This window comes from Hermetia illucens, chromosome 1, assembly GCF_905115235.1.
Source record: "Hermetia illucens chromosome 1, iHerIll2.2.curated.20191125, whole genome shotgun sequence".
Lineage (NCBI taxonomy): Eukaryota > Metazoa > Arthropoda > Insecta > Diptera > Stratiomyidae > Hermetia > Hermetia illucens.
The window spans coordinates 5177522-5204617 of record NC_051849.1 but is presented as its reverse complement, the minus strand read 5'-3'; the positions used below and the strand labels follow the sequence as shown (position 1 = coordinate 5204617).

Below are 27096 nucleotides of genomic sequence, written 5' to 3'. Positions count from 1 at the left end.
TAATAACATTATGGAGTGCTATAAGCAACTAACAATCTCCTACAAAATCTTCAAATAACAAACAAACAAAAAGACTACCTCAATCCATTTTCATTTGGGACTCTTGCATCCATTAAAGTTGATAACAATGTTCATTCACAACCATCCTACGTTTTTGTTTTAGTTTTATTTTTCATTTTACTTGGTGTCATCATCACTGATACTGATCCTGCTTCCTTTCTCTAGCTGTCCACCACTCTCTGACATCGGTTCCACCTGTTTCATCTTTTCGCTTGCATGCAACAGATACTCTCATCTTTTTCTGCCAAACATCCAAAATGTATCTGTTACTAGTCAAGACATACAGAAAAAAATCTTGAAAAGAAAAAAACCAGCCACCAATTTTCCGTATTTAAATATCAGGCGTAAAAAATTAAAGACCGCATTTGATATCGGGAGCCCAAGCCGTAAAGGGATTATCGCAGCCAACTCACCAACGAGTAATACCAATTCACCCACCAAAGAACCACCAACCCATTGCTTTCAATAAGATCAGCATTCGGAAAACCACTCCATCGAGCTACGCCAGATTGTTGGATTACACACTTTCAGATACGTTCCACATTGTGGTGTGAATCTGAGTGAAGATCAGTGCGCTGTATCTCGTGTGCTAGTGCCAAATCCAGAGGACAGAAAATTGAGTGATTTTTTTCGTGTGAATTAGCTAGAGTTTAACGGACACTTTTGTGGATACTTTTTCGTGCGTTGAAATCGAATTTGTGCGAAATATCTTTTTTGAAAAATGATAGGGAAACAAATTTTCACCCTAACTATCTTGGTAAGTAACAGTGAATTTGATTTCTTTTTTAGTTAATTTGAAATAGTGTTCTGTTGGTCAGTGCTACTGAGCAGAATTTTGAATTGGTTCTGAATGGCGATAATTGTGTTAGAATTAAGATACTCTGAGTTGAATTATTTGAGCAATTCGGAAGTTCTAATTTCTATGGTCACAATGAATTAAGATAAAGTGAAAAGTTTAGATATTTTTTTACTTTATTATAATTTTTAGGGAGTGCACTCTTTGCACGATTTATTTAATTGTTTGACACTGAACTCCTTAAATCTTTACCATATAGGATGGGAATTTTTTCCACGACCAAACGTACTTTCTTTTCTGGTCAATTATTTTTGTAATTTGCTGGACTAAGATACTCAGGAACCAGGTGTTTCCATAATTCCTTAAATGAAAGTCTTCTCCTTGGTGTCTGAAAAACGATTTCCGATAATAAAAGAAAAACTTTTTATTCAAAAAAGGAAATGTCTTGGGCATCTTTTGTATTCAATCTTTTTATAATTATCTCGTTGGCATTATCATTTTTAAAAAAGTGTTAATACTGTCAAAGCAAGGATCTCGTTGACTTTTGAAATGATTTAAAATTTGAAATAATAGTTCGTCGTCAAACCTAATTTCTCGGATCAAATTACGAATTCATTCAGATACTTTAGCTTTCCTTTATGCCAATAACACTTGTAGATGCATATTTTCTGCGCCCAAATATTATTTATTATTAATTGAAAGGTCAACTACTATTTTTTATTGTCTCGTCGCGTCGTTGCATATCAATATTGAAACCAAGTCTCACATTCTGATTCATTTCACATTGACTTTTGTTCATCTTTTATAAGATTTCCATATGAAATGTATCTTTTCTGATGATACCTATTTCTATAAACTATAATAAGTTTTAATGTTTCAAATTGCCTTGACGAGTTGCGGATTACATGTTCAGTTGAATGAAATGTCGTAATCCAGAAATTGTTTCGGAAACCTCGAAAATAGATTATTTTCAGAACATCGTCGGAATCGAGCATGTCCAAGACCCATTTTCAAGGACTTAGTGGCTTACGCTTTTGGCCTATTTGGTCATTTCCATTCGCGCTGGTAAAGGCAATAAATTATTATTAAAGGTAAGAGCCCAATTGTGATGGGATGGGGTCATTGAAGATATCGTCTACCTAGAGGTGGACATGAAAGATGGAATGGATTTCTGATGGTCTTTTCTGGTAGCGTGTATGGTATTGGAATGGGAATGTTGGTAATAAAATTTTATGTTCCATTTGGGGCAGTTAAATACTTGTTAATGTATTTATTGGAATAATTAAATTTTAATGACTGAAAAGAAATTATCAGCTATCTTTTTACATTTTCAAGGATGCAAAGGGTCTTGAAAGTGATTCATTTTCAACATTTGGAAATTTGAATGCTGCAAATTCCCCAACCTTTTAGCTCGTCTTCGGCCACGCAGGATGATAGTTTGATCATCACAATTCTACAAACTTCGTTACAAATGGCGCCCAATGTGGGGCCCAATATTTCCTGAATTCAGGCCTATTAGGTGGTTGCTGTAGATGCTATGTTTCTTTTGCAGCGTTCGTAACTGGTGTCGGCGTCCGGTGTCCAGTTTACCTTAGACCGTTTGATTTTGCACCCTTTAAGCAGTTCAGGGAGAGGCGCCTGATACTGGGCAGCGTGTGGGATACAATGCCGGTAATAATTGATCATACCGAAGAAGCGTCTGATCTGCGATGGGTCAGTCGGTTTCGGGAATTCGATGATAGCACGTGTCGTCGATAGTCGGAAGCCTTTGCTATTGACAGAGAATCCGGTGAAGAGGACCTCTAGGAGACGGGCTTGGCAGCCCCAGTTAATCCGGAGCTTGTCTTCGCGTAGCGTTTCGAAAAGCTGGTCTAGGTGACTTTCATGATGGTCGTGATCGTCGGAAAAGAATATGATGTCGTCCTGGTAAACCCAAACGGAAGAAAGCTTTCTGAGGTTCATGGTGCATTGCATAGTCTTCGTGGCGTTCCTCAGACCCAACGGCGTGCCAACAAACTCAAAAAGGCCAAAAGACATAGTTACCGTGGTCTTGCAGATGTCGTCTGGGGCCATCGGGATCTGATGGAAGACTTTCTCTAGTGGATAACCATGAAAACCGAACCACTCACGTCCTTACAGGAGGTTTTTGATGATGGGTAGCGGGTAAAGATCTCGTGGAGTATACGCATTAAGTTTGGCATTCTCCAGCGAAGCGGCGTGGTCGCGAAAATGCCAGTCGTCCCGCAGTGACAATTTGGTGATGGATCGGCAGGTCAGCGATCGAGGACAGCTCGCCAGATGGGACGGTGGCTTTAATAAATTTGGTGAGAATATCGGAATATATGTCGCCCAGGGGAAGCAATGGTGTGGGCACGGCACTGATGATGTGGACGTCCGGAAGCGGGCTTATAGTACAGGTCGTGGAGAAACTGGTAATCCTGTTCAAGAGACGTCTGTGGCACAGGTCGATGAGAAGTCCAACAACCCCATATCGATTGCGATAAAATGCGACACGCCACTGGTCAACATCCCAACATCCCTGTTTCCATTACCGCAAGTCACCGTTCATAGCTTTTTATATGTCTTCGCTCATGAGGATACGGATGATATGGACCTCTTTCCAAAGGTGGAGAAAGTAGCATTCTTCAAGACTTTTGTTGTAGATTATACTCAGGAGGAGGGAAATGTGTTTCCCACAGTTAAGAAGGAAGAGGTTAGGAAGCCCATCGGGACTAGGTCCGACATTGAGGTCAAGATTACCAATGAGAAAATTAACCAAGGAAGGCGTAAGGAGCGGAATGGCCAGAGATTCAGTGCACACAACTTTAGTGACTGAAAAGAAATTATCAGCTATCTTTTTACATTTTCAAGGATGCAAAAGGTTTTGAAAATGGTTCATTTTCAACATTTGGAAATTTGGAAGTTTGAATGCTGCAAATTCCCCAACCTTTTAGGTTTTTGGGATAGCTCATCCCTCTGGCTCGTCTTCGGTCACGCAGGATGATTGTTTGATAATCAGAATTCTATAAATTTCATTACAAATGGCGCCCAATGTGGGGCTCAACATTTCCTGGATTCAAGCCTAATATTCCCTATTTACAGGTGTTGTGAATCAGTGGAAGATAGCCAATTCCGACTCACAACTTCGTTTTGTGGTGGATAGGGAATCGATAGAATCTCAACATTGTTCCTGACTAAGCTTTACGTACACTTGCCTTCACATTCTTAGTTTTAGGTTTCACGCCTTTTCCCCCGGAACAAAGTGTCACTAAGCCAAAATTTCCTTGCCTCTTTGGAAAGTAGAGTTTCCTGCCCTATCCTTCGTAGAATACCACAAGAGCTAGTCGTTTTTTGTGTTTGTCTTTGAGACTTAATATCTCGGAAGTGATTGTCTTCCAGAAGTCTCTGGCCTTTGCGGCTATATGCTGAAAGGGTATTACCGTCGGAGCTTCTGAGAAACGTCCTTTCCTACCTTTATGTGAAACGGCTATCCCTTCCTTTCAGTAATTGAAAAATTAATTATTCTTTATTCTTCGTAGGGATGAAGTGACAGGTGAGATGAATCGTTCATGGAATAACTAGGTAGTTGGCTTTATGCTGTGTCATTCCGTCCTCAATGATTCCTCTTTACTTTGTTCTCTAACTTCAAGCAAGAAAGATTGAATTCTCGCTATGCCTTTTCTTTCCTCCTTATCCCATCGTTAACTCAAAATCTGTACCTTGGCGCTGATTTGTGCGTAATTTCGGACTCGCAGAAGATTTATTTGTTGGATGGAAGATGTCGAGAACGCCAACCAACGCCAGTTGACGGACGCACCAGTGAGCAAGGTTCGAGGCTGTCATTGGCAGTTTTCCGTCTTTCAAATCGAAGGGCTTAGGGGGTACAAGTCTAACGAAGCATGTCATCGATGTCGGGAATAATGAACTGACCAAACAGAGGCATATCTCAGTCTCTCCCACCATCGGGAAGCACGTCTAAGAAGAGATTGACCGGATACTGGCTTTGGGACTCATCCAAGAATCGCAAAGCGCCTAGTCTTCGCCAGTCACCCTTGTGGTGAAAATTGGTAAAGTGCGGCTTTGCCTTGATGCGCGTAAGGTGAACAGTGTCACCGCGAAGGACGCTTATCCTTTACCTCTCATCGAGAGGACTTTCAACCGATTCCTGAAGGCTAGATTTATTACGAGTCTAGATCTGAAGGATGCATTCTGGCAAATTCCACTAGATGAGGCGTCCAACGATAAGACTGCCTTCACAGTTCCAAGGCTCCATCAGTTCATGGCCATACCATTTGGGCTCTGCAATGCACCTCAAACCATGCAAGGAATGATGGACCAAGTCATCCCTGCTCACTTGCGTCAACAAGTCTTTGTATATCTGGATTACTTACTGCTCATCACAGAGGCCTTCGACCAACACTTGCTGCTCTTAAGCGAAGTAGCCATCTGTATGAGACATGCTGGTTTGACACTGAACACTCGGAAGAGCAAATTTGTCATGAAGGAGGTTCGATACTTCGGGCACATCATCGGTGATGGGACGATTTGTACCGATCCTGACAAGGTGCACACTATCCCAATTCCATAAGTTTCATTACGACCTATCAACTATAGTATATGTCAAATAAGCCTACAACGGGCAGACATTTTTTTTATATTCGCTACTCCCGAATATTTCAACTTGGCATCTGGTATTAACAATTCTCCCAGATACCTACTTTACACAAGTACCGAACACTATCCCAGAACATGTATGGCGGTTTCGTTACTCTCCGCACAGAACGTGTAGATAGTGTCGATAGATACCCCTAGCTTCCCCAGGTCATAATTTAATCAACAGTGACCAGTAAGTACTCCCATTATAATCGGGAGGCTGTTCTTGGTGAGGTTTAAACAATCCTTTGAGCGCTTGGGTTCGCATCCCCCCATGAGCAACATCGACTACCCTATTTCTGATAGATTCGCTAGTATAGCTCGCTCAGCCGTTTCCCTTCATTTTTCAATGTCTTGGCACTGAACCCATTTTCGATTTCACAGAAAGGTTTCGATCCGCGTAGAGCGATCCCCGCTCCCTCTTTGACTCGTTCGTCCGCTGACTCATTGCCTTCTAACCCAACATGGTCTGGAACTCAAAATATTGAGAATTTACTGTGCGAACCAAGAGCGTTCAGTCTCTCAAGTCATTCCCATACCAGTTTGGAGTTACCTGAGTGTCTTGATTGCCGCTTGGTTGTCGATCAGAATAGCAATGTTCTACGCCCTATAGTTCGCTCGGGTTAAGTGTAGTGTCTTTTAACCTTCAACAAAGATTTTTGAGTCCAGATCCTTGCATGGTTGATGACCTTTTATAACGCATGTAGTTCCATTTTCTTCGTGACACGGCATTTCCTGCCGTCCCCGTTCTTGTTTCTTGCATTGATCTATCAATACCTCTCGGCGCTCCAATGTTTCGCAATGGTTAGTAAAGTTGCGGAGTCGCGGTGTCAGATAACTTCAAACTACCAAGCAGCCTCTATGTGTTCAGGCAATCATCAAGTGGCTACCGGCTTTCTGATCTAAGCTGGGGGTCGTTCAGATGGAGGATTCAGACAACATTTTAGTTCACTCGAAGAAATACGGAAGCTTGGTTTTCCGGCCTGTGTGTTTCTGGCAATATAGGCTAAATGCCTGCCACCAAACCTGTTGGTGTACTTCGTGGGTAGTAACAGGTCCTGTTGGACTATTAGCCTCTCATGGGGCAAAGAACAACAACAGTTAGGAGTTCACCTGCGTACATTTAGGTTCTAGAATCGCCGCTTGGCTGCCGGTCAGGATAGCAGTGTTCTGCCGCCTACAGTTCCTTTGGAGATTGAAGGAGGCAGGTTTGTGTAATTCCCTAGCTGTTGTGCTGAGTCCAGGTCTCTCTGCCCAGATTACCGTCCCATAGGTAATCATTGACCTTACTATTGCAGTGTCTGTCCAAAGTATCTCCAGGATTCTTTCCCTTTTCTCCCCGCTGAGTAAAACAAAGCCTTACTAAAATCGGTTTACTGTCTGGCTGTCTGTCACACATTATATCTCGGAAGCGGTTATTCTAATTGATACGAAATTTGGGAGAAAGGTAGAGTTCACCTGCGTGCATTTAAGTGTTAGGATCGCCGCTTGGCTGCCGGTCAGGATAGCAGTGTTCTGCCGCCTACAGTTCCTTTGAAGATTGAAGGAGGCAGGTTTATGTAATTCCCTAGCCGTTGTGCTGAGTCCAGGTCTCTCTGCCCAGATTACCGCCCCATAGGTAATCATTGACTTTACTATTGCAGTGTCTATCCAAAGTATCTCCAGGATTCTTCCCCTCTTTTCCCTGCTGTGTAAAACAAAATCTTATTAAAATCGGTTTACTGTCTGTCGGTCTGTCACACATTATATCTCAGAAACGGTTATTCCAATTGATACGAAATTTGGTAGAAAGATGGGACCTGTGAATACCATTGCATGCAGGGATTAACATAGTTCCACGTTGCGTTTAAGGGCGACCTTATTCATGTAAAATGGGAGGGGTGTAATTTTTTTTCACCGAGTATAGCCGTGTGGGGTTTTAGATATAAGGTCTCAGTACTTTACGAAGCCGGTACTAGTTTTGACATTGACTGCAAAGAGGAAGAGGTCCGTCATGCTTCAGCCAAAGTTTGGCCAAAATTTGGACCTGCTTGTTATTTCGAAGCAGCACCCTTTTAATTTAGAGCGAGCTACGTATTTCGGTGTTTACATTTTCAAATAAGTAAGTCTGACAAGATATGTTTTACAAAAAGTCAACCATCTTAAATCAGACGTATTTCATATATTCCCAGATCAACTTTTTCATCCGTAACTGAAACGCCGGAGTAGATTAATTTCTGGAATTAACGTGATAACAAACCCAACCCCAAAATGATTATTCTCTTCATGTATTTGCCAAATCAGCAAATTCGATAGATATCATTTCTCAAGAATGGTCTCGGGCTATAAGGAATTAGAGCTTGAGTCAGTCGTCCTCACAATCACAAGAGAGCACTAAGTTCTTTGATAAGCAGATGAATGGTGCCAAACCAATTCGACTTTTCCACTAGGATTCGTTTCTGAATTCTCCTTATCTAGCTCTCCGACATTATCGGCACCTAATCATCACCTGCTCAACCTGCTGTAGGTCCAGAATTCCGCGCACAGACCGTCAAGGAGGAGGAGGAGGGAGGGGATTAGTTGAATTTGCGTTCAATCGTTTTGAGAGCGTGGAAGTCACAGTTGCGAGAAGGAGACCAGTTTACAAGGTAACATCTTAGGATCTTCCTAAGTGTTAAGGAGTGCTGGGTTGAGGTAAAGTCGCTACATGCAACAGAACAACTTGTTCCTATCTTCAGTGCTATATGTCGGAGACGAAAAAGGAAAATCGTCTAATTATTCATTCTGATTTAATTGCTAGAAGCACCGCATTCAGTTGGACAGTAGTTAGTTAGTTTAGTTAACTGGGGGGAGCCGCAGCTCCGAGCACTCAGGCCATTGTTAGGCCCATTGTACTATCTCCGTAAGTTGCCTATTCAATGGCTTCCCGCCTACGGTGTTCGCAGGCTTTAGCGAATCTTACAACATTCTCCAGAGGCAGAGAGCGTGCAGATTCTTTATTGAAGAAAACCTTGCCAAGGTGTCTTCGTCTGAGATATGAGGATGCCGGGCAGCTGCATAAAAAGTGCAGGGCCGTCTCCTCCTCCTCTTCACATTGGCTGCACACAGCCGAAACCACTACCCCAATCCCACTACCCCAGTTGGACAGTAAATCGATGTTTCACAAAGTCATGTTGCTCTTTCGTTATGAGGACCGTTGATGTATTTCTTGAGGATTTTGTAGCAGGAGCCCAGTGCTCATCAATATTCTCCACCGAGCTATTAACCACATCTGACATCCCATCAGCAAAGTAGTTCTCCCACTGTGGAATATCGAGGTTGATACCAGCACGTCTTTTGTTATGTACATTTAGAAGACAGCCCCGATGTGGTCGATATGATTCACCGTATTCTGGCGGCCTAGTTTACCTAGCTAATCTGGAGGGACGCTCTGTGCTGCCATAATTTAGTACTACGTACTGCAATCTTCATTTCGAATTTTTCTCATTATGGGCCGGAATATAGATGCCATAATTCTATCCGAAACCGGCTCCCAGATAATGCGGATGTGCCTTGCGGTTGCGATAAGCATTAGTGCGTCACTGGACCTAGGCCAATTTCCTTCAGCCCCTCCGGTAACGCCATTATTCAGAAGTTGCAGTTTGGAGCGCTGCAAGATACCATTGTCGAGGAGCGTATGCACTTCCATATCCTCTAGATTTCATTGCGTGTAGCAGCCACCAGCCTATTTCCTAGTGCCGCCGATCAGACCCGAGTCTGCAAAGGACTCATATGTGGTAAACGGCAGGCGCTCATACACCCCAAGGACCTTTTTGCTCATATTGGCTTTAGTAGTTCTAAAAGTGCAATGCATCCGATTACCCTGAGTTTCTGCAGGTTTACAGTAGCATACTTTGGTAATGCGTTGCTTGCCAAGGAAAAGGTCATAAGAAAAAAGACTCAATTTCAAATAAAAGTGAGAGCTTCCAATTGGCAGAAAGAGGAACTTCTGACTTGGATTCCATTGCGTATGCAGCTATGGAACTGAGGGTAATCATGGACTAGTTCCATGGTAAGATGCCAGTACTAAAAGGATCGCTGTGGCCTTACTAGAAGAATCGTTTAGTTCAACCTCTTTGGTAGTTACAAAGTCGCCACGTTCACCTCTGTTTGTCCTGGATATGTACGTCATATAATAGTATTTCTCAGTTGGTTTTTTGACTTAAGCCCTATCCCTTGTGTCCTAGCTGCTTGTGTCAACTGTCAATGCGGTGATCAATGAAGCAAGCGCTGCCCTCAACAATTTTTTTTGGTAGCACTGGATTAATACCCAATTAACGCGGATATTTAGTATATGCCAAATGAAAAACATGCCTGCATTGAGTCATGTTTATGTCTGTAATTTAGGAATACGACAAAATATCAAGTTATTCGACATTTAATCTAATCTCAATCCAAAAGTGTTAAAAGTCCAAATTTCCGGAATTTAAGTAGGTGAGCGACATTTAATCATTTACCTCGAAAAGTTCTAGATTTCAGTGAGTGGAATCGTTAAACAAAAGTCAAGATCATTTCTAACATCATAAAAATATCAATTTATGCAATATTTTGGAAATGTTATACAACTGCAAGCTGTCAAGATTTATTGCATTTCTATTCGCCATATATAATCGTCCATCTTTGCGGTTTGCGGAATAAATTATATTCTTGATTGTTTCCTTATGCGTTATTCCGCGGTATGATGTAGTGGATGACAGTGAAATGCCACCCAATTATTGAATCAAGGTTGCAGTTTTGCACTTATAAAGAATTAATGAATACTTCAGTTGGTTATGCCTATCGCTTTCAGGCTACTCTATACTTTGATAAATCTGATGAAATCGACGCTTGTTGCATACGTTTTTATAGGAACCGGTCTAAGGCCGTGCAATGACTCTAGGCTTGTCTGGTCAGTATTTAATATTACATTGTTCAGCAGATCAGTAACAGATTTTTTGAATATATTAAATAAATGAAACAAAAGAGTATACCAGGGAATGCCAGCATATTATTTAATTTATAGATACCAAAGTCTCGCTTTGAACTGTCAAAAAGGGGCAAACGGTCCTCAAAATATCCTTAAATCTGAGTCAGATAATGTATATACTTATCATTATAAACGGCGCAGCAACTGGCTTCCGGCCTAAGCCTGGCTCAGTAAGGAACACCAAACATATAATTTGAGTTCTCCAGCTGCTGTCTGACGTCCTGAGTTACGTCATCGATCCATCTGAGGCCGTGTCTGCCGCGGGGCCTTTTTCTAGCATGAATATTGCCCCTTTAGACTTTCCGAACTGGATGTCTTCTCGTCCTTATGGGTTAGGTGACCAGCCTACGTAGCCGGATTTTATCTACAACCGAGCAGTCGAGGTTTTCCGTTCAGCACATAATACAATTCTTCAAGGCCAATTGGTGATCCAGCATAACGGCAAGGTATTTGATGAAAGACTTGGACTCTACCTCATGCTACCCTACACGAAACCGTAGAATTCTTTTCATTTTACGACTGTTGACCAGTACAGCCTCAGTTTTGTGTTCGCCAACTCCAATCCATGTGATACCAACCAATCCTTGATTAGCCAAACCGATGACTCGCATGCCCAGTTAGCATCCTCCAGGTGTTTGTCTACTACAACAATTGTCGTCTGCATAGCCGTTAAGGGTAGCTTGTCGCGGGAGTTTGATGCAGAGCACATGGTCATACGTCACGTTCCAAAGAAGTGGGTCCAGCAATAATCCTTGAGGCACTCTGCCGGTTATCAAATATTCAATTGCTATTGCGCTGAATTGAGAGCATTCCTCACGTCGAGGGTGGTGATGGCACTGTATTTTTTGCTGTATACCGCCCTGCCACCTTATACCTTAAGTTGCTTCCTGTACCAAATTGACTGCTGCTTTGATAGCATCCACCGTTGATGGGCCGGCGCAAAAACTATATTGTTGTGTGAACATGCCTCCTGCTTTCTCTAAAATTGGGAGCAGCCTGTTACCAATCATGCACTCCATCAACTTTCCCATATTGCCCAGCATACAAATGGAACGATATGATGGTGACTCTTCAACTGGCTTACAACTTTTTGGTAGCTACACCAGCTTTCGCTTTCTCTACTGAGTCGGAAAGGTGCCGTTTTCCAAGCAGGTATTAAAAGAGGAAATAAATCACTCCGGTCCTGCTCTTATCACCGCCTTCAAAGCCCAGGTGGTTTTTAGCCCCTACTTTTTCGGAAGCAACGGAAATGGGATATCCTTTGTGGGATGCTCTCTTTCGACTACAATAGTGCATTAGTTTTGCTGTGGGGGTAAAGTGGTCACTATTCTTCGGAATAAAACTGGGCACTTTATCTATGGAGCAATTGTTCCTTTCAACTTGACCATTACCGCTCTAAAGGCTCCTCCCTACGGGTTGATTTCGGCCTCTTTCCGGAGTTCTTTAAATAAATTCCAGGTACTTTCACAGATTGCCTTCCGCGGCTACCTACGACTAGTTTTGTACCTTGCCTTTCTCTGTGCAATTTGCGCTTTAGTAATTTTGTCTCGCTTGCAGGCATATGGCATCGTCATTCCACCACGCTTTCAGTAATCTGTGAGCCTCCTGTTAGAAAGTTTGCCTCTCCGCTCGGTAGACCATGCGTTGAAGTCTCCCGCGCTGACAATGGAGGATCGTACTTTTGCGTCTAGCGTCAGTTCATGTAACATTCGCTCATATTTCACGCTAGTTGCTCTTACGAGCCCATTTCCAGAGGTTGTGGTTATTCGAAAGGATATCGTCCTGTCGTCTAAACTGCGCTCTTTCCATTTTTGTCGGTGGCCCATACCGCGCAATATTTACCTCTGTATGATTCGCTAATAATCGCCACGCTCACATCGGGCTCATGGACTGACTTGACTTGAGTTTGCCAGCTTCTAACAATTTGTTTGCTCGAACAGGTGGCAAGATAAAGATTGCCGTTTCCGTGCGACCGTATGCTTTCCTCATTGCGCCGACTTTACGGTCTGGAATTTGAAATTGCCGCACCAGTTCTCTCCATATGTCCTCCTGCATGGTGATCTCGTCAAGATCCCTGCACTCCACAGTTATCTCGTTGATAACTACCTGACCATAACTCCCTCACCTAAGGATCCACCAACCAAGCTCTGGCAGTTGAACATCCTTTACCTTCCGCGGAATCTCAGCGTAAGTGATGCTGCTTTCTATAACAATTGGATGCAAACCTGAGTGGAGAGCGTTGTATTTTACTGCTTTTCTTAAAGACATCCAGGTTGGTTACCTCCTCCTTATCACTTACCACCTCCTCACCTACTTCGATGGTCCTATAAACAACAAGAATGGCGTCAATACCTCTTTGTCCTTCAACATTAATGATAATTTGTTTCTTTCATCCATATTTTTGTTCGGGTATTTTCCCCAAATTCAGTCACAGGCTCGCGTTCACGGACCACAGCCATGGCAGTCGCTAGCTTTTCACCTCCCGCTACCCCTGTCCTCCATAGGAGGTGCTATTCATCCAACCGTCCTTTCCCCTCTTTGAACTGCCCACCTACCAAACGATAGACAGCCACCCAAAGTTCTTTAGGCTTTTATTAATAGTCCCCTCTGCACATTTCTGAAATTAGCTGGACTAACTCAAGTGTTTCCCCTAGTTTATGGTGTGCTACCTCCACTAAACCGCGGTTCATCAGTCTCGGGATTGTGTTGTGGCGTGGCGTGTTGGATTCCGAAACGTTCACCTCAACCGACCAGTCATAACCCTATCTGGGTCTCCGTAATGCCCTTTCGGGGAGGAACAGGGACATTTGCGGGTGGGAAGTCCATTTACAAGGTGATAGTTTGCGTCCGTAACTGGGGCGTGGGTATGTTCCAGGCACAGGCAGTTCCTGCCGATCAGTCTTCACATATCAGCGTTTGTCTATCTGTCTACCTGTCTGCCTGTCACACGCACTTTTCTGAGAAACGGCTATACCGATTTACACGAAATTTGTTGAGAAGTTGGGAACTATGACCCAGGTATGCAGTGAGTAACATCTTTCTACATTGTGATTAAGGGGGTTCTTCATAAATGCAAAGGGTGGGGAGCGGGGTACAATTTTTCTAACCGAATATACCCATGTTGGGTATCAAATGAAAGGTCTTGGTTAGTACTTTTTGAAGCCAGTCTTAGTGTTGACCTTTATTAGAAAAGGGCGGAGTCCGAAGGGTCGAAACTGATGACTTCTTCAACGGATCCATTCTCAGAAACCACTAAAGTGATTAATCTGACAGCCTAAATGCATATACATTATGGGATACGTACAAATAGGATAGTTCCGCACTCATGGAAGAAACAAACAAAACCTTTCATACCTGAAGCGCTGAGCTTCCAGTTTCCCGACTTCCTTCTATTTCTTCAGCTTTTGTCCCGGTCAGAAGCGGAATCGCCTTGTCTTGATCGTTTGCGGCCTGATAACCATCTATCGTGTAGAGCCCTCGTTTTTTCGGCCAGCCTTTTGGTCATTTCAGATTGACTTTGATGTTAAGACCAGTTTTACAATTGAGTTTTTATCAGCGCAAATTATATGTCGATATCATACCCTCTCGAATAATTTCGATCACCGATCATTTTGAATATAATTGGGGCATATTACTGTTACTGGTCTAATGCAACATTTTTGTCTCCATTACCGCAGGGCGCTGTTCATTGTTTTTTATAGTCGGCCAGTACAAATTAAACATTAAGTGTTAGATTTAAAACGTTCTCCGATGCGTCGAAAAAATGCCAGTTGGTCAGCGTAACTTCATCCAAGTTCACTTCACAACTTCATCCAAGTTGCTCCGATGCGGGAAGCAATTTCAGCTGCATTGACTAATAGTATTAATCTGAATTGGTGGACCTCGGCGCAAAACCGGGATGTCTGGAGTTCCTTATTAAGGCAGGCCTAGACCGGATACCGGTTGTTGCGCCGTTGATGATGATGATGATGATTAATCTGGGATATTTAAATCGTTCAACTTGCAGCAGGTTACCGCCAATGACAGTGGTGGTGTCACTTTCATTGGGGTCAGTCCTAAAAAATTCTCTTTTATTTGGATTCAGATTCAGGCTGAGTTGCATGAGGTGATTATACCACTTCGAGACAAGCTGCTTAAGAGCTCAGACTGGCACATGAAATCGTTTCGATAAGCCTGGCATACTTCAAACTTTACTCTTCGAATCGTGGTAGAGAACGTGCACGACTTTCTCCAGCACTAACTGTGGCGCACTTTCAAACAGATTCTCTAGATCTAGAAAAGCAATGTAGAGAGTTCGATGCTTCTCACCATGTTACCGGCTCAGCGGGCTTGTTGACGCAGAGGGTGGTATAGGCCGCTTTACTAATCACGTTTTCAGCTTGATTCCACATTTTTTCGACATTCATAATGGTTGGTGAAAGCGATCAATTTTCTCTCAAAATTGGCACCACTTAATTTGCAGTGGGTGTGCATTCCCCACGTTGTTTTAACTGAAGCTTGATTCGCAGGACAGTAATCAACGACCTATATTGACCTGCGATGATCTCAAAGGAAACAATTTTTTCAACGAGATTGAATGGGCGTTTCTGTTTGACCTCTCGCTGGACTTGCCACCAACTGAGAAGAATCCTGGAGTAACTCCTACTATACTTTATTTATCGCTTCCTCTGATCTATTCTTTCTCGGGCACTCCCGGATAGTAAGAACCAACATGTGTGTCCAACGTCCTTTTTTTGACTGATCCTATCCATGTTTCCATCTACTGTTTGCACTGGCGATTGAGGATAGATGAACCTAACCATATTTATCTTCGGTGTTTAGTCTGGCAAAATATCGATAAGTTACATTCCAGAGATGAGGAACGCCGCATCATCTGAGGCAGTCCTGAAGGCAAAACGTACCCTTGGGGCTGTTCCTCTGTAGATCGCACTCAGTTTATATGTGTGACATGAAACCGGAGCGCTGTTTCACTTGGACTACATACAGAAAGACGGAACTCACCACCCTGTGCCGCTTTCGCCTTTTCCTCCGCAAGTGTCAGTGCAGTGCTCTCAAACTGAGCCAGGGGCTTCTATATAAGGTACCGACCAGACGAATCGAATGCGTTTCTCACGTCTACTGTTGCCTCCGCTCAATATTGGTTGGTTCTACCTTTTCCGTGAATTGTATTTCCGCCAATCAATTCGATTGCATCATGTTTGATCTGGCTTTACGGAACCCACACTGCAAATCTAATATGCCCTCTTAACTCACCTCAAATGGGGGCGACCTATTTTAGACTATCCACTCCAATATTTGCCTCATAGTGTCTGAAAGACAGGATGGCTCACGTTGAGGTTTACCAGCTTCTGCTGCTTCCACTCTGCGAGAAATACACCCTGGGACATGCAGGCTCCGAACAGGATTTCACGGCCAGGTTAAGGGTCTTAGGGAATTCCGTCCTGACACGGGGCTTAATTGTTACTTATTCTGCAGCAGACCTTCAAAAGCTTGTCTTTGATTACTGGCAGGAATTGATTGGTGAATTTCCTTTAATTTAGCTATGAAGAATCTCATTGAGTGGTGTCTGTAATGCTGCTGCTCTAGGTATGAACCTTCTGTAAAAATTTAACATACCCAAAAATGCTCTAAGTTGTTTCACGTTGGTTGGTTGCGGGTATGATTGGATCGTTTTTACTTTGATTGGCAAGGGACGTGTCCCTTTCTTTGAGACAAGATGTCTTAAGAATCTGATCTCGTGTTTGGTGAGCAGCATTTGCATTTGCTTGGATTCACGACTACTCCAGGTTCTTCAATGGCTGGCGTGCTCTCCACGTGAAGACGGAACGACTAATATGCCATCGATGTAGGCATAGCAGAATAGCTCTAAGTCTCATCGATGAATCGTTGGAACGTTTAGCTGCATTCCGAAGGCAGTCTTTGGTATACCTCCATCAGTTACCGGAATCTGATCAAATTAAGAGCACTTAGGTCTATTGTTGAAAATACAGTTTTACCATGGAACGTTTGGGCGAAATTTTTGATATGCCGAAGTGGGTTCTTGACGGCGGAATTCCCGGCGTTATTCTTTATAGGCTCCATTTGCAAGGGTGCAGCCCACCGACTATTTGAAGGACCCTCCAATTTTCGTTGGATCATGGTATTAAATTCCTTTCTCGCGATGTTCAGCTTGTCTGGAGTTAATCGTCTGGGTTTTAAAGGAACCGGTGGTCTTGACATTCTGACTATGTGGTCCTTAGTTCGGTGACACGCCATTTTTTTCGTTCCGTCCAGACGAGTTATTTCCGGAAACTGGCATAGGATATGATGATAAGGGGTTTCTCCAGTACTTCTTCTGATGGTCGGAACTGTAAATCTTGCCATTTCTCCATAGCAGGTAAGGTGAGTTGTTGAATCGCGTAGACAACCGTGCTGAATATCTGGAAGGAGCCTAAGAAATCTGCTCCAAGAATGAGTTTAGAAACGTCCGCTATAAAAAATTTCCATCGGGAATCCCCTCAAAGGCCTAGGTTGAATGTAAGGCTAGCGATTCCGTATGTGGCAATTGGTTTTTCCCTAGCAGCCTGTGTCTTTGGCATTAAATCTGTGGTGATACCAGCATATACCTTGGGAGCGAAAACTTTCGGATCTGGGCTGTGATTGCTATTGGGAATGAGAGCGTTGACGTTTCCGGCCGCACGAATTCTAGAGTTAAGACTGCTGATTGACTATGTGTACCTCAGCTCCGTTAGTAGCTCTGCAGGCTGGCTTGATAGTTGCTGGACCAGCTGCGATAAAATGGTTTCCGCTGCCGAAGGCGAGGATGTTGTTTCTTCGGAACTGTAGCACTGCCGAGATACTGCAGGCGGCGGAGGAGCTGGGATGGTTTCTCGTCACCCATAGATGTGTCCTCAATAAGCGGTGTAATTTTCTCCTCTTGACTGGCAAACGACCGCGATATTAAATGATCGCTTAAGCGGTATGTCACGGACTCTTTAATTATGCCGCGAACTTCGGTGAAATATCGCGAATGTAGTACCCTCATGGCTTGCAAATATTGCTGCTTTCGGACTTTTATGTTATACCTCATAAGGTTTGCCTCGACGATTTATACCACATCTCAGGGTGGAAGGAGTTGCAGTCTGGAAAACTTGATACCCAGTTTAATGCGGCCCGAATCATACTCTTGTCTGCAGGCGTGTTGGGCATTCTTGCTAGCACTACTGGTACGTTTACCTTGAGCCCCGCAATTTTCCTTTTTTTCCTTTTTTCCCGGGGTCATCACTTTGGGAATTGTCAGGTTAGGCTAATAGCAGAAGAATGTTTATTTATATCCAATATCGATCCTGCTTTTCATTGTGGTGTTCACAAAGTGAGAGCTATGAGTAGACTCTCTTCTTAGGAGTGCCTGTTCTACATAACCCTCTAGCAATTAGTTAACTTCTAGGGAATAGCTAGAAAAGAAAGGTAATTAAAACAATTAATAGATTAGCACCGCCACAAAGTAAATTTTAGAATTGAACAAATGAAAATTGATTGCTGAGTTTAGGGGAAAGCGACCAGTTGTTAGATTTTTTGTAAAATAAATAAAATTAAAAAAATCAAAATTAAAATGTTGAAGGTAAAGGTAGGAAGGGGAATTGAAAAATTGAAACAAATAAATTGGGGAAGCTTAGGGGTGTTAGGACTAGAGAGAACGGAGGAATATTGTATATAATTAAAGGCATTTCCTCGTCAGATTGTCCCTAGACAAGACAAAGAAAGTGTCCCTGTATATTAGTAAAAAATCAATTGTCAGTAAGAGGGACCTTTCGGTCATTGTGGATGTTACTCACTAAAATTATGCTATCGATTTCCTCATCAACAAAACATAATCAAATCCTTTTTCATTACATTTCAGGTCGGATGGATGGCTTGCTGCTATGCTGCTCCTGCACCAGTTGAGGACGGTAAATACCATCCCGAAAATGATAATTCAGGGCGATATATACCAAGCGACGAAGGTACTGCACCTACTGCAGAATGTTCAATGTACTTTTTCTACCCTAGAAAAAAGTAACAATTGGCTTTTGGGAGTTCTGTTTCCAGATTTCTTTGGTGTAGCTAGAAGATAACAAAAACTGCCAAGAAACAAACAAAACAACTACTACACAAACTGACCATCGATTGTATATACAATAAGAGCCGATTAGTATTTTGAATTTTGAAGATTTGTAATTTGTACAGTTGTAGTATTAACCACGGCTCAAACATCCTGAATGCTCCTAACCAATGATGCGTATTCCTATCCTTAACCAATCCTTTCCAAATGTAGGAACATCGGAGAACTTCTTCGAGTTTCCTAGATATTTTCTTTAATTTTCCAGGTTTTTTTCTAGTTGGTAAAGTTAATTTAGTACTCAATTTGGAATGTTCACTAAAAATTAACTCTTGGAGTACTGAACTAACAATCAAAGTGTACATACTCGCTGGTACTACTTGTATAATGTTATATATAGGACTATAAATGTACTCACATAGTTCCTAGATGTATATACTTAGTATGAATATGGGGCGAGTGTGAATGTGATGATATTTATCTTTCGAAAGTGGATTATATCGCAGATAGTAAGAGTTCTCAAAGAACATATTAAGTGAAATCGAAGTTATCTGAGCTTTGGGAGGTCTACCTTCAAGGAAACTCTTGAACTGAGCAATCTCAACTTCATACGAAGAATGTCCTGAAATCTGAACAATACTTTACCTTCATACAGAAGATACACTGTCTTCACACACAAAAGATAGTTTTCAATTTAAATTCAACATTGCTGTGGCAGGATTATCTCCAGCCAAATCAACCGAATAGGAAAAAGTAGGAAGAATGGAAAAACTCGGCCAACTCAACTAATAGTGGCCCTATGACGTTTACCTTCCTCGTTGGAAGCTTCTCCGAAAAAACAATTTCCCACGTCCCATTGAAATCGAACTGGTAGCTATCTATGGCGCACTTGACATTCAGATACCAAAAACCTGAAAATTTCATTCCGATGACGAATCCTCCAGATGTTATGTCACTGGTATGGCACGCGACTTTATGCTGTACGAAAATTTTAGAGGTCACCATAAGTAATTGAGTGTGCCTTCAACGTTGACAGAAGATATATTCATCCCATCCCATAAATATACAATGCGAAGCTATAAATATAGCATTTAAATGTAAATTAATTGGATGATGCTCCCAAACTGTAATGTAAATATTTGGAATGTTACATGGTTTTACCTGTTTCCAACAAGACATTATTATCAATTCATAAAGACGATGGAGTCTGTTTTGATGGTCATGGGAAACCATAAGTTGGGAAATATTAGAATAATTAGTAGCTTCCATCAGCTGGCTCGCAGTTTGACTAGTTTCATCTGAACTACCAACAAAATATTGCTGTTCTACGCAATTATTGTCGTACAACGAATTGATATTATAAACATATATTGCTTCGATAAAAAAGTAGGTGTAAGAATTGCTTTATCTCCACAGAAGATTTCAATATCAAGGCCGAAAAGATAATACATAATAAATTCAGTGGGATCTATCTGACACCACAAGAAGTTATAAATTTGCTAAAATTTGAATGATTCCTCCTACTGAATTCGTTATAACTTATGTTTTATTTCAGTCTTGTATTTTTATGACTAATTTATCCGATTATGTTATATTCGCCTATCATTTACATCTAAGACTTCGAAGCGACATTAAAATCTATTCATAGAGCATGCAATTCAAGCCTACAGCAAACCATTATCGCTTCTTTCGAAGAATGTATCGAAATTACTCAAGAAACAATTGCTGAAATTGATTCCATTTCTTCCGTTTACTACAAATAATTCAAGCTTTCCACTAGTATACCTTGCGCCTATTCATTCACTAGGCCACATTGTATCTCATTCAAATCATCTAAATCGCACTATCGATCTAATCCTCTCCAACATGCCAGAACGGATTCTTTCTCAATTTCCTCTTACTCTTCTCTATGTTGCTCCTCATCCTTCTCTTCAGTTGGAGGTACAACTTCCACACCTCAATTCCTATACAATGCGCAAGCCCTCTAAGCTCAACTTGCGTAAGGGCAACTTTGAGGCTTTGAAGCTAGTTCTAGTGTCAACCAACTGAGCTCCCATTATCTTGTCATCAACCTGCAGCCAAGCCCTCCCCTCCTTTTATTACATTCTCTCTGACCTCCTTCCTAGTTACATTCCGTCCTCCCCCAAATCCCTGATCTCCTACTCATTATGGTTCACCACTGAAATCCATAAAAGACTTCGTCTCAAGCAAGCTGCAAGGAAAAAATTTTTTATCCACCGGAAGCCGTTCAAACTTTCATCATTTACGCGCTCTGCGAACTTCAGTTAAGTCGCTGATAGTTAACCCTAGGAAGAATTATCTGAACATTGTTGAAGTCGCGTGTAGTAACTTGAAACCTCCCACTTCCTTCCCACTTCCATGAAATTCTCTCGTTCCGCTACTACCTCTCCTCAGCTATTCTGTGATTTACTTTGCAGTTACTTCTCCTCGGTGCATAACTCCTCTCCCTCTTTTCTCTCCCCTCTACCCTTCTGAGTACAGCTTCCTCCGAACCTCCTGCCATTCCCCTTCTTACTCCCTCTTTAGTGGGGTACCTCATTGACAACCTTGATGCCAACGTCGAACCCAGCCCCAATGGTCTTCCCAACCTCTCCCTGTTGAAAACCTCCAAGCTCATTTCAAGCACTCTGAGCATTATTTTCAATAAGAGCCTCGAAGAGTGTCATTTCCCCAGCCTGTGGAAAGAAGCCCTTAGTTTTCCAATACGCCAAAGCGGTGACCATACTATTGCTGAAAATGACCGCCCTATTTCGCCCCTCTCATCCTAATTCAAGATCCTCGAGAGATACATCAAGCACTGGTTGACCACCGACTTCGGCCACCTTATAGTTAAGGAGCAGCACGGCTTCATAAAACGTCGATCCGCTGTTAACAATCTTCTGAACTTCACCAACTTTGCGGCCAAATGCCTCAATTCTCGGCAGGAAATCCACGTCATTTACACAGACTTGTTTAAGGCCTTTGATTCCGTTAACCACGAGATACTATTTTCCAACCTCGCCTCTCGCAACATTCCTCCGTCACTTATTACATGGCTTGCCTCTTACCTCTCCTTTCGATCCTGTAACATTTCCTTGGATGGTTACACTTCTATTCCTTTTTGCCCCTCCTCTAGTGTGCCACCAGGATCCATTCCAGGACCTTTTCTGTTTTTATTTTTTACTAACGATCTCCCCTCTGTCCTCACTTGTCTTTGCTTGTTATACGCCGAGGACCTTAAGCTGTTTTCCTCTGTTTAGTCCTCAACGGATTGTGCTTCCCTGCAGGCAAATCTGGATACTTTGGTCCACTGGTGCACAGTCAATAAATTGGCTCTTCTTCTTCTTCTTTTTCTTTATCCTTTATTCCGTTAGCAAGCGCGGTCGGTTGGTGTGATCAGTTTCGCCATTTGCCTCTAACAAATGCCTGATCTGGATGTAATCGTCCGGCTTTTAAATCCCCATCCAGCGTATCAAGCCACCGTTGTTTCGGCCTGCCTTTTGGTTGTTTACCATCGACTTTGATGTTCAGACCAATCTTGGCAAGTGAATTCCCGTTAGCACGAATTACGTGACCATACCATCGAAAACGCCTCTCTCGCAGTTCTTCCATGATCGGTGCAACCCTATATCGATCGCGGATATCTTCATTTCGGATGTGATTCATTGTCTTTTATAGTCGGCCAACACTCAGAACCATTGAGGGCGACAGGACGGACGACATTGAGCTAAATTTTAGATTTGAGACGTTCGTTGATACATCGATCACAAAGAATACCAGTTGTGAAACGCCACTTTACCCAGAGTTCGTTAATGCGTGAAGCAATTTCATAACGCAGTTCTCCATTGGCAGATAGCATTGAACCGAGAGGTCACTGTCGCTGACAGTGATTGTGCCTGTTTCATGGGGATCGCTCGTTAAAAACTCAGTTTTATTCTGATTTAGTCTGAGACCGCGTTGCATTTTTGGACAACTTTGCAATTAGACGCTTGGAAACATCTCGCTGGACATTGGATATCCCATGTGACAGTGTTCATCATCATCATGAACGGCGCAACAACCGTCTGCCTTAGAAAGGAACTCCAGACACCCCGGTTTTGCGCCGAGATCCACCAATTCAATATCCCTAAAAGCTGTCTGCCGTCCTGACCTACGCCATCGGTCCATATCAGGCAGGGTCTGCCTCGTCTTCTTTTCCTACCATCGATGTTGCCTCAATAGACTTTCCGGGCTGGATCATCCTCAACTATAAGGATTAGGTGATCCGTCCTTCTCTAAATCCAGAAATGCAATGTAAAGAGGGCGATGCTTCTCACGGTGTTTCTCCATGAGCAGTTCCACAGTTCTTGACAAATCCGGCTTGATTTATGGTTATTTCAATGATTTCGCGAATACGATTGTCAAAAATGCATTCGAAAATCTTCATCGTATCTGAATGTAACCGGGTCGGACGATAATTTGCTAGACGACCTTTCTTTTTCCATATTGGAACTGTGGTACTCCCTTGCCAGTCAGATGGTGTTCTACCTTCCTGAGTAATCCGATTGAGGAATTCAGTGAGCTACAGAGGTGGGTTTCAGCTCTTCGCTTTCCAGAGTTGAGATACGATGTCGTCAGGTCCTGTTGCTTTCCACGATTTCATTCGTTTTATTGCTTGCTCCACTTCAGTTGAGTTGACTGTTCTGTCACAATGGTTTTACGTTTGTACCTGTCTCGGGGACTTAATCCCACGATCTTCTTGAGACATGGATTGATTTTGTGACCCCAATCGGAGCCCCGCTGCGACAGGTTACAACGGTACCAGTCTATACCAAGTGCATGGCTGTGCATTTATATTAGTGGATGCAAGACCTACCTACCCAACTAAGGAGTACGGCACCCGTGTTGAAAGTCTCTGTTCGCTTGAACGTAACCAAAAACCCCCATGAAGCTCCCAATATGGGGCCAATCACAATAACCGAGCTGAACACACAGACAACAAGAATTCTCCTGAAGTATGTGAAATCAGGGGCTGGCCCCTGGTAAGGTTTCGTGACCTATTGCCCCTTCAGATGAGTCCCTGTGTAGACTCGGCTCCGATCGCCCTAGTTATTCCTTTGGTGGATTCGCCAACTGCATCATCATCAACGGCACAACAACCGGTATCCGGTCTAGGCTTTCCCTTATAGACCTTCGGGCTGGGTCATCCTCATCCATACGGATTTTGTCATGCCTGTTGTGGGACCTGTCAAGGAGATCAAGTAGGATTCAGCATTGTGGAATAATGTCAGCAAATGCCACTTCTCCTTTCTCCTACTCTCTTGGTTGCTCTCTGTCCTATTTGAACTCTATCCTCGACCTGGGCGTAATCTTCGGCAATAAACTCCGTTTTGACAGCCGCTACTTCGTTATCACCAACCATGCTTTCACCTCGGTTCAACTCTCAATAATGCTTTTTAACTCCTCCTGAGAAGTATCCTTGAGTATTGTTCCGTGATGTGGTCCCCCTTCCGTAATTGTGATTATCTTGCCCTAGAGAATATACAGCGCAAATTCACCCGCTTGCTCGTCTTTAAGATGAACCCTCCCAGCCGCGTCCGTACCTTTCGTCTCCCTTATCTCGAACGGAGTAGAACCTTCCTCAATCTTTGCACCTTGTTCAAACTCTCTACCCCCTGCTGATATTGTGCTTCATAACGTGTCCTACAGCACTCGTAACGCTGACATTCTTGGTGTACCCTTCGCGGAGTTCAAAGCCAATTTCCACTCCTTGATCCCGAGACTATGTCGGAGCACTACAGCTTGGTCCCGTGGAATCCTTTCGCACTCTAGTCTTAGGTGTAATCTACGATCTTTCCTTTTTGCTCCTTCTGAGGGCAATATGTAATTGGATTTTTCTTTTCGCTTATTGTCCGTTTTTTAAATAAATTAATTTCCAAGTATTTGAGGGAAATACTATCTAATATCTTTTACTGTGCATGCCTTTTCTTTTTGTTCCTTTTCCTCTTGATTTAGTCCTTTTCTGAAGTGGAAGTGCTAAATAGATTTAGGTATCTTAAGATATTCGTATCCAGTCATAAGCAAATCGCTTTCAATCAGCTTTTTGAAACTATCTACAACTAAGAAGTACATTTAAGCTTAGTGTTGAATGACTTTTGGTGAGTGCAAGATATCACACATGAGTTTGATTCCGCATATGTAAAAACATATCACCACGCACCATCACAATAAACTTTCCTTCCTAAACCATCTCATAACGCATATTCCCATTTGCAATGTAAATATTCAAAAATATAAAATTAAAAAAAATTAACATATTTTTAATATTTACATGAAATATAAATCTATCTTAGATAACGCATTTAATAATCGGGATTTTTTCTTTTTGTTTCTTTACAATAAATTTATTGTAAAATAAACAAACAATAGGCAAATATGTTCACAAGACTTATCCATACGTTCATGTACACGATAACCGTGAACTTGGTATCTACCACCACATACATATACCATATGATGGTGGCTATGGGCCCTACAACGGAACGAACATCCCCTACATTCATGACGAGCACGGAGCCTATAGGTAATTTTATATTTTAAAATTTACTTAATAAAATTTATTGTTTTCAGGTTGAGGTTCTAAATTTGGTTTCAATCTTTCGGACTTGAAGATATCTTTTATCACTCTTCAGATTTACTCGAAAAAATAGTAAACTTTTCTGATTCATCTTTTGTGGTGAGCTCTAAACTGGAATCCCTGTTAGGCTTCTAAACTGACAAAGGCTGCGTTTCTGCTGTACCATATCCAGGACTCAAAATTCACCACATGCCAATATCTGCCCAAATAAAGTTATTAATAGTCTATTATTAGTGATTGGTAACCCCCCCCCCCCCTCACCCAACCCTTAAATGGACCCTAGAATTGCGTACTACTGAATACAGCTCATAACCGCGAGAATCACCGTGGTAAGTTTAGTGGAAGTCTTACTACAATTACCAAAGTTGTAGTGGAGTAAAACCGTCAGTTTCGCAGAAATTTGTGCCATCCTAAGAGAGAATAGATACGTGGAATGTCAATATGACAGAAAAAGTGAATAGCCTAACTTGCTTTATACATGCACACTATAAGCTTTGTACAAAAGGACTTTTTCTTATGGATGAACATAAAAGTCTGAAAAAACGCTGAAGCCTCTGGTTGGAGCAGTCCTATTTACCCAGACTGGCGTGAGTGCCAATTGAGTCAAAATACTGATGTCCTTGTTTGGTTGTATTCTCATACCAAGTGCCCGGCTTGCTCGTCTTGAATTCAAAGGACCTTTAACGGTTGTTCCTCGACCCCTTAGAATCTTTTTAATAACTGCTCCGAACTCTCTTCAGTACCAACTATCGATATGATAGCTGTATCTGAGCCCATCATGCTAGTTGGTCCAAGGAATACACATCCAGTTTTGCAGTTAATGGTGCAAGGAGATTTATTCTAAAATCCAGGTGACAGTTTCGAGTGGTACACATCACATCATCATCCCACTTCCCACGTCAGCCCTATGCCGTTTGATATTGGGCAATTGAGCAGCTGGTTCCGTGATGAAGCTTTGTTAGTACCCGGAATCAGTCAGTGCTCTGAAATTGATGAATTTTCCAGGTGCGTCCCTAGCATGAATCCTTGCGGAAACCAACAAAATGGTTGACTCGGCGATATTTTTGGGTGTAAACGTATTACTGGCTGGAACAAACGGCTTCAACTTGACCGGCCTTCATCACATCATTGTGGAGCGACGTATCTTGTATCTTGTTTCTTAGAACGCAGCCTACATCAATTTGTAGATGAACAGTTATTTACGCTGTGTCCTTTCATAAGACAAATCTAGCACAAATTCCTGTACCCTACAATATCCCTTCGCCGCTGGAAGGATGGTGACTTGAATCTGACACATTTGGTGATTTTCACGACACACATCGCATTCGTTCATGACATTCTTCTTTGAAGAACCAAGAGCTTCCAGAGTTCTGAAGCAACTAGTTGGAAATTCCAAAAACATTGACTACTTCGGAATGTTTTGTGACGGACCTAATGATGAATCCCAAAATCGCTCTGGAAGTTGTTTATAAGATTCAAATAGATGTCCTCCATTAATCCATCCGTACATAGTCTTCTCGTTGATCCGTGGTAAGTTTCACCTTGGAAGTCACCATGGAGTGTATCTCTGTGCATGAAGGGCACAATTGTTTGAGTCGTTTCACCGTGTAGCCCTGCACTCCGACCTAGATAGGCGCCGCGTATTGCAGGATGGATTTCACCGCCCCTGCGTCGCCCTTACAATATTAAGAATCATCCTTGCTAGAAATTAACTAATCTGTTCTGCCTTTTTTTAGCCATGGTCCAGGTGACCTTTGAAGCTGAACTTGGCATCGGTCATCACCTTACACCGATCTAATGATCGATTTTGCAACAATCTCGAGATTGCTAACTAAGCCTTTGACAGTGTTGTTTTCCCTGCGATTAGTAATAAGGGCCGCTTTCGTCTTTTCGTCTGTCAGGTCCAGTTT

At 42.4% G+C, this 27096-nt stretch overlaps 1 protein-coding gene across 3 annotated transcripts in view; it reads left to right on the top strand.

Annotated features, from left to right (window-relative positions):
* Nucleotides 1–401: 401 nt before the first annotated feature.
* The window catches only part of LOC119646332 (pupal cuticle protein 27), a 39506-nt gene continuing 12811 nt past the window's right edge, over nt 402–27096 (top strand). For 2 of the 3 annotated variants that reach the window (XM_038046759.1, XM_038046757.1), the window contains exons 1-3: nt 402–817; nt 18373–18475; nt 24979–25132. In XM_038046759.1, coding sequence (XP_037902687.1) covers nt 782–817; nt 18373–18475; nt 24979–25132 — 293 coding nt within the window. In that variant the 5' untranslated portion in view covers nt 402–781. The remainder of the gene's footprint in view (nt 818–18372; nt 18476–24978; nt 25133–27096) is intronic. The other variant, XM_038046758.1, reaches the window with a different exon arrangement.